Raw genomic sequence first — 8,082 nt, forward strand, 5'->3', positions numbered from 1 at the left:
ACCGCTGGAATTATGTAAAAAAAATTGCGATATACATTGAAATATATTGCTAGAAGAACAACTGTAAATAACTAAAAAGCAAAAAAGATATTAATGCCGTCTTAGATTACTTCAATAACTCAACTTTTTTATTTTTATTTAATTTTTTAGGCCCTCACCACTTTAATTCAACTATGAAATAAAAATGTTTAGGTTTGAAACTAAATCCAGAACGAATTAAATAGAATATAATCTGAATTAGAGAGGCGAATGCCTAACACTGACGAGATGGCATGATAAGATTAAATGATAGCTTCATGGTTTCCGATACTTTTTGGAATCTGTCTAATGGGCCGATTATACTGGCTTACAGCAAAAATGTTCTATGGATGCCACTATCAAATTCCCATGTAGAATTCCTCGGTGCTTCCGAAAATCGAGATCTTTTTTTCTATGGATAACTTTTCAAAATATTTACAATTTACCGTTATTCAGCTTTAAAAAATAGTGGTTTCACTTAATCACGTATATCTTACGAACCAATTGAATACTCGGAAATGAAAGCAAATAAAATTCTCCATAAACCGTAAATACATCACTTTTCGATAGCCCTGATAGTTTCTGAGAAATTAATTAATCATTTCTGACACCTCTTATTTTCGATGCAAACACTCTACCTGTATTGGATACATTCCCTTGGTTAATTATAATAGTCAGGGCTGTCATGGAATCCAATTGTTGTCGGAATTGGATTTGAAAACGACAAAAAAATTATTTTGGTGTCATGAAATCCAATGTTATCGGTTTTATGTTCGAATCGGAATTAGTGTCGATTTTAGGTGTCACAGAAATCAATAATATCGATTTTGCTATCGGAAACAAACCAAGCAGCTAACAGCTCTTGGATTTCATTTGTTTATTAGTTTTTCTTACTTCCAGTTAGACATTTTATAAAAATGTGAGTAAAAGAAGGTTTATTTTATAAAAATAATTATTAATGTATTCATATTTTTATTCATAACTAGGGGAAAGCATAAAAATGCAACTCAAAACAGCATTATCGTGGAATTTATGGAGAAATATCCAGATATTGCGAGAGGCTTTACAAAGCGGGATAAACCAACTGTTGATGCCCTTTGGCAACAGTTTAGTTGAGTCGCTGAACAGTGCAGGTCCACCACAAAAGGATACCAATGGATGGAAAAAGGTAAAGCATAATTGGTGCTATAAATTAAATCGTGCCTTAAACTTACACTGTTTTTTATATACATATGTATAGACGTGGACGGAGTAGAAAAGTGACATAAAAAGAAAGCTCGCACAAAACAAAAGCGAGTCTCGAGCAACTGGTGGAGGACCCTTTTCTAAGCACCAACTAACGCAAACGGAAGAGACAATAGTGCGCATATGTGGCATTGCACAGTCTGTGGTTGGTGTGGCTGGCAATGCAGTTGGCCTCAGCGAAGATTTAGTTTGTGCAAGTGAGGATGAAATGCCATCAACATCATCGAAGCGGCCAATGTCTCCAGTCAGCAGCACTCCTAAAAGACAAAGGACAGATAGTACTGGGAAGCGTTTGAAACAATTTCTCGATGAAGACAACGAGAGAAAGCTCGAAATAAATGAAAAATTGAACGAGCTAATTAAGATTGAAAAAGAAAACGACAGTAGCCTCAGACGAGTGTATAGAGCCATAAAAAAAAGCAACGAATCTGTCGCGAATGCAGTAACTGAGCTCAAGGATGAATTTGTCCGTATTAATACAGGTGTTTTGCGAGCGATACAGGAAAAAAACGAAATAAAAGAAAAGCAACTCGAGCTCGAACTCCTAAAGTTTGATTACGAAAAACAGAAAGAAAAGTAATTTCCCTTTTAAAAAATGTCAAAAAAGTGTTGGTTGTGGTCGTTATAGTACCTAAAAATGTGCCTTATTTTATTGTTATAAATAGTTATATAAGTTTTAGAAAAATGTATTTACTTATTAAATGAATTTTTGTTTTGTTTTAATGAATATATATGCGTGTTTTTTAAATAAATAAATATGTGTTTTTTATTTTTTAATAAATAAATATTTGAATTTTTATTCAGTTGGTTTGCTATAAACTGTTGGCTATTTCATCCCTCATCCTTTTACCTTCACTTTGCAGTGTTCCGTTCGGTGGAGATTCAACATTTTCATCAGTATCATTTGATGGTAAAGTAATACTGTCGTCGTTATATTCCACGTTGTAGTTTCTGCAGATATTGTGCAGCGCACAGCAAACATTTATAATTTTCACCACTTTTTCTGGCCGATAGTGCAAGGTGATCAATAAGCAGCGAAATCGGCTTTTCAGCACTCCTATTGTTCGCTCCACAATATTTCGAGCGATGAATGGGCCAAATTGAACTTATATTCTTTGGAGTTGTAGCGTGGATCTCTGTATGGTGTTAATAAAAAAGGTTCTATGCCATATCCACAATCTCCTAACAACTTTGATGTCCGGTCAACTGACTCATACTTCTTGAGGAAATATTGTCTGGCGCTACTAACGTTCCATACGAATGAGTCATGGCTAGAGCCGGGATAGCGTGCATCGACCGCTCGAATTTTCATGTGACCATCACAAATCTAAATAAAAATGTACATACATATACATATATAAATCAGTTTTACAAGGCAATGTACGAGTAAAATGAAGATTCATTATTACTTGCAATCATGGCATTCATACTGAAATATCAATTTCGATTATAAAATAAATGTTCGTCAATACTCGGCTTGATGATTTTTATGTGTGTCCCGTCGATGCAACCAATTATTGAGGGAATTTTGTACTTTAAGTAAAAATAGTCTCTTGATCTGCGTTTTTCGGTGCCGTCCATTTCTAGTTTCACCCACTGAGGGCAAATGAACCGCTCCATAACCTTAAGCACATCATCTAAAATCGTTGACACCGTGCTTCTAGCTACACTTATGCTAGAGTCGTTCCCGACTGATCTTTGATAGGATCCTTCAGCTAAAAATCGCAACGAAGGTGCTAACTGCAGCACTGGTGGAACTTTCGAACGTGTCAAGTGCCCTTCAGTGGTGTCAAGCACCATTCGGAAAGCCTCTTTGTTTAGGCGATAATATGCTATGAAACTGCAAATACGCTATAAATATTTATAAACGCACATTAAAAAACAATCTACTTACGCTGTCTCAGGCAGCTCAAGTGGATTGCTGCAATCTCTCAAAATTTTTCTTTTAACTTTCTCGGAACTTTCTTCTTCCAATAAGAGAAATGCGACAACTGCGGATGTCATTTTGCGCTCACTTATTTTTTTTTAATTAATGAAAACAATTCAATTTTAAAAATTGTGTCAAAAAAATATACATTCAAATTATCGCCATACACACAAATGTGCAAAACAGCTGATTCGAACATCGGTTTTGGTTATGTTCGAAAAGAGCAAAACCAATCCGGTTTCATGACACCAAATGAAACCAAAATTGGTTTGTAATTCCGACAAAATGCAAAACCGACTTGGATTCCATGACAGCCCTGAGTGACACCCTTTATTACTTATGCCCACATTACCATACCTACCTGTTATACTTATATACATACATACTTTTCTGTTGTATTGCATACCAAGCTCTCTTGTATTTACTACTCTTATAATCACTCTCGCTAGTCAACATTGTATATATTGTATTAAGTATTTTTCCAACAACCACTCAATAAACGGTCTTCAAAAGGGTCACACCATCTTATTATTACACTACCTATTCAGGTGTACGTCGCGTATGAGTAACACTCTTTTCTGCTAATATTTCATACAGAAAATCCTTGCGCATTTTCATTCGACCAATCATTATTTTGTTATTTACATATATATCTATTTTCCTCATTGGTAGCTTAGTATTTTTCTAAAGGAACAGGCTTTAACACAAGAGCAAATTATTTACATAGAAACTGTTATTTTTTTCCTTTTTTCCCTGTTAAAGTTTGAATTTTTAGCGTTTTTCCATAAAAAAAAAATCTATAGATCTATAGAATGATTAATTAATTTCTCAGAAACTATCAGGGCTATCGAAAAGTAATCTATATACGGTTTATGAAGAATATTGCCGTACCTCGTATTACGATTATTTAATTGGTTCGTAAGATATAACTGATTAATTGGAACCATTATTTTTTTTAAGCAGAATAACGGTAAATTGCAAATATCTCGAAGACGTATCCATTAGGCTGGGTCGATTTTGTATGGGGGAAAATAAAAGTCATTTGACCGCATTGTAATAGTAATATTATGATGTCTTAGGTCTAAGCCAATTGTTATTGGCCAAGAAAGATTAATTTAAAACTTATCTTTAGCCCGCGCAATTGAATCAAAGTGTATAAATGTTGAAAATGAAACCTTGGCTTGAAATATCTATGGAATGCGTTATTTTTATGAACAGAACGATATACCAAATTAAGGGCTATTAAATTTAGTACCTCACGTTCATTTATCATTTTTCAATAAGTCTATACGTTTTTACGATATTAAGATAAAACTTACAAAAACTATAATTTTCCCTTATGAATTTTCAATTCTTCATTACTTCAGCAAACAAGTGAAAAATACAAAAAAGTGAGACGAGATTTATTTCAAACGTTTTAATATTTTCGGATGTTTATATAACACTAAAATGACCAGTTTTCAAGTTCGTTGTGAATGAATGTATTGTCAAAGAATAGGAATCGTTTGACAAGTTAATAGTAGTTTCAAGCATATAAGTATTTGCATACATTAACATAATACAATTAGGGTGAGAAACGCCCATTTTAAGTCTATTTATGCAGTATTGAAAATTAGTGCGGAATGGTTTCATTAGTCACCAGAGAAGCACATTTTTCGCGGTTTCTAAATTTGCCGTTGTATGAAAGTAGGGACGTGCAATAAGTGTTTAGATATACATAAATATTTTAGTTAATTCCATTATGTGAAAAAGTGTCTGTAGGTAAATGCAATAGTCTTTAACATATCCTGGGAAATCCTTTTGAGGACTCTGCAATTGGACGATATTGCTTTGCATTCAGCTTTAACGAAAAAAGTCACTCGCTGGCACAGTTTTCTGTAATCCGGTTCTTTTATTTAAAGGTTATTCATACAATTGAAGAGAATTTTTTTTTAGAAAAAAACTGGAAATCCACTTAATTTTTTCGATTTAACTTTGGTAAATGTTACTCGATCGGTACGTAATAATTATCAAATTGAAGGCGAGACTTACTGTTACTGATTTATGATAATAATATCATGAAAATATAATAGATTATAAACCGATTATTTTAAAATAAAAAAATTGTGAACAAAATTTTTTTGTCATTTTGCTATATTTGCAACTTTTAAATTGTATGCATAAACATAAGTAAACTCATTAGCGTTTCTAGAAGTTGTGCCTGTTCAGTGTTTCCATACTCATTTGCATAAACAAAATTTTTCCACGATGATGGAAAATAATGGCTATTCTATTAGAGCTACCGAAATTGTTCCTAAATTTGCGAAAATTCGCAAACTATAGCCAATATTCAAATAAGATTAGAAGCAGAAACCGAGAGTTTTCACTTGCACTTGCACATGATAGATCAACCAAGCCTACAATAACATTAAAAAAAAAAAGATTAGAATATTTGGGACCAGCGATCTAAATGCACGTCAGCAATATTAATGCTGTTCTTTACATCTTTTGAATATAGGCCAGTGCAATTATCAAGAGAACAATTAAAATTTTCTTGAAAATAGATAAGTTTGAGATTAACGGTAAGCTAAAGTGCTGCGAGAAATGACATTCGACTTTATCTTTTGCGTTAACGGATTTATTATCTAATAATATGCACAACCCTTTTTACTGGACCCAGAATTTTTAACAAGAATTGGTCTTATTCGACTAGTGTGCTGTGGGTCACTTGGCGGTCGATGCGCGGGCTCTCACAGTTAAAATAAAATACTAATATTTTGCAGGCTTGTTGTTGACTTCATGATACAATATATTTTCACTATTACCAAGGGATTTGAGAAAAATTAGATTTTCGACCCGCCCTAGTATCCATACAAAAAAAAAATTATCTCTATTTTCGGAATCAGCGAGCGATTTTACATTCAAATTGGATAGTGGCGTCTGGAAAACAAAATCCAATTTAAAATTTGTGATCCAGTGTTATTTTTAAAGTCAGCGACGCCGCCGCCACAAAGCCTGTGGGCGTAAACCTCTTATATGAATATATGTATGTGTTTAAATCAGCGTTGGGCAGAGAGAGCTTTTGCTCTGCTCGCGCCTATGCAAAATGTATAGAAAGCTTAAAAGAGCTTTGCCCGCGGCAAGGCAGTGCCCATCGGTGGTTTAAATTCATATATAGGTACATATATATGTATGTATGTAGTTGTAAGTGCATACTCAAAGGTCTAAGATATGCATATAAATCACTAGAAAAAAATGCATTAAATCACAATTTTCGGCATTCACTCACACAATATATCAAAACTGATGGAAACTTTAACTTAAAGACAATATAACTCAAACTTATTTGTAAAATTCCATAAATTTCACGTTTCTCATTTTTAATGCCAAATTTTAAGCTAATAGAAAGTGATATCTTTTATCAATTTAAATAAATATACATTTTAAAATTCGTTCTGTTTTTCCACAAAAGACTGACGATTTCATATGTACTACCGATTCATACTAAATTTATGTGAAAGAATTTTCCAAATCATGGGTCTCTGCTTGTGAAAATTTGAACGTAATTTGTTTACATTTACTATTTTTTCTTTTTAAGTTTTCAGAGATGGAATCACTGAGAAATCTTGTTATTTGGCTATTTTTCTATTGTGCAGTGCAGTTTGCTTTTATCTTCGGCACTCATAGGCACGTTAATGTATGTGTATGTATATGTACATACATACCTATGCGTACATAAGTTTATCGCACACTTCTTCAAAAGAGGTATAACTTATACAAAATTTAGATAAATTTTTTGCATAAATCAATTCGTAGGATTAATTAATTATTTATTTATTAATGCAAATATTTTTTTCTTCATGATACTCATCTCTAACTAGAAAACTACTGTTTTACCATTTTGTGTCTTATTTGCATTGAATCTGTACGATTCATTAGAAAGTATTTATTCCGGGTACTACTTCTGAGTTGTGCCTCTTTTGAAGAGGGTGTGCGTTATGTATGCATATACATAGAGAGTACATATATACTAGGGCATTCAATCCCGGGATCCTGAATACCGGGATTCCGGGACCCCGGACACTTTTCCATGTCCCGAAATCCCGGGATTACAACTCCGAGATTTTTACTGATTCATTTACAGAATGAAAGATATGTTGAAAACGAAAAAAAGAATTTATATGACTTGAAACGGGAGAAATACAGAACACTAAAATTTGGATTCAAAGTGAACTTGAGTCATTTGCACTTGGAAGTGAATTTCAGGAACTGCCTGAATAACTGTACTTGTTCAAATATTTTGTGCAAGAACTGTGTAATAACGAAAAATCTGGTAGCAATTCAGAACACAACAAGCTTTTACAGTGGGGCAGAATTGTTCTTCATTTTACTTTGTTGGCCTTTTTTGGAAAAGGATTTCTGTAAATATGAGTAAATGTTTTTGACAAGTAATATATATATTTTAGAATGAAAAATACTTAAACATCAAATTACATACTCTTTTACTAAGGAACATTATGCTCCCCTAAGACCAAATGTTTTGACAATGAATCTGTGTGGTTTGAAAAAGGCGAACCTACTGTAAAATGCAAAAGGTTGTTGTGATGCCGAAATCCCGAAAAATCTCGGGATACCGGGATTAGAATTTTTACATCCCGAGATCCCGGGATTGTTAAAATGCTTCGGGATTGAATGCCCTAATATATACATATGTGTACATATGCACACGTTCCTTATAAATGTATGCTTGAATGCATGTACATAGGTATTGTACATCCATACACATATGTGGACTAATCTACATACTAGGAATGTTAATCCCGGGATCCCTGGATCCCGGACTTTTTAAGGTCTCGAAAATTTTCGATTTTCGGGATTTGTAATTTGCACTGATGGCAATAATAGAAACTCCT

General features: G+C 33.4%; 1 protein-coding gene and 1 pseudogene across 1 annotated transcript; one reads left to right on the plus strand and one right to left on the minus strand.

Moving 5' to 3' along the window:
- The first annotated feature begins 699 nt into the window (after positions 1-699).
- LOC108371484 (uncharacterized) lies at positions 700-1,917 on the plus strand (annotated as a pseudogene).
- Positions 1,918-2,678: 761 nt separating this feature from the next.
- Positions 2,679-3,507, minus strand: LOC108371486 (uncharacterized). Its single transcript, XM_017627056.1, has 2 exons — positions 3,158-3,507; positions 2,679-3,103 (listed from the first exon to the last, which is right to left on the minus strand). Exons 1-2 carry the CDS (start codon positions 3,265-3,267, stop codon positions 2,701-2,703), a joined length of 513 nt encoding a protein of 170 aa, XP_017482545.1. The 5' UTR covers positions 3,268-3,507; the 3' UTR covers positions 2,679-2,700.
- Between the last annotated feature and the right edge of the window lie 4,575 nt (positions 3,508-8,082).

This window comes from Rhagoletis zephyria, unplaced genomic scaffold, assembly GCF_001687245.7.
Source record: "Rhagoletis zephyria isolate East Lansing unplaced genomic scaffold, Rhagoletis_zephyria_1.1 Rzeph_scaffold_05016, whole genome shotgun sequence".
Classification (NCBI taxonomy): domain Eukaryota; kingdom Metazoa; phylum Arthropoda; class Insecta; order Diptera; family Tephritidae; genus Rhagoletis; species Rhagoletis zephyria.

Excerpts from the sequence above, each read along its gene's own strand:
- LOC108371486 (XM_017627056.1), bottom strand. The coding sequence starts at position 3,267 with ATGACATCCGCAGTTGTCGCATTTCTCTTATTGGAAGAAGAAAGTTCC. Across the intron at positions 3,104-3,157 it reads CTTGAGCTGCCTGAGACAGC|TTTCATAGCATATTATCGCC; the intron begins GTAAGTAGATTG and ends GCGTATTTGCAG.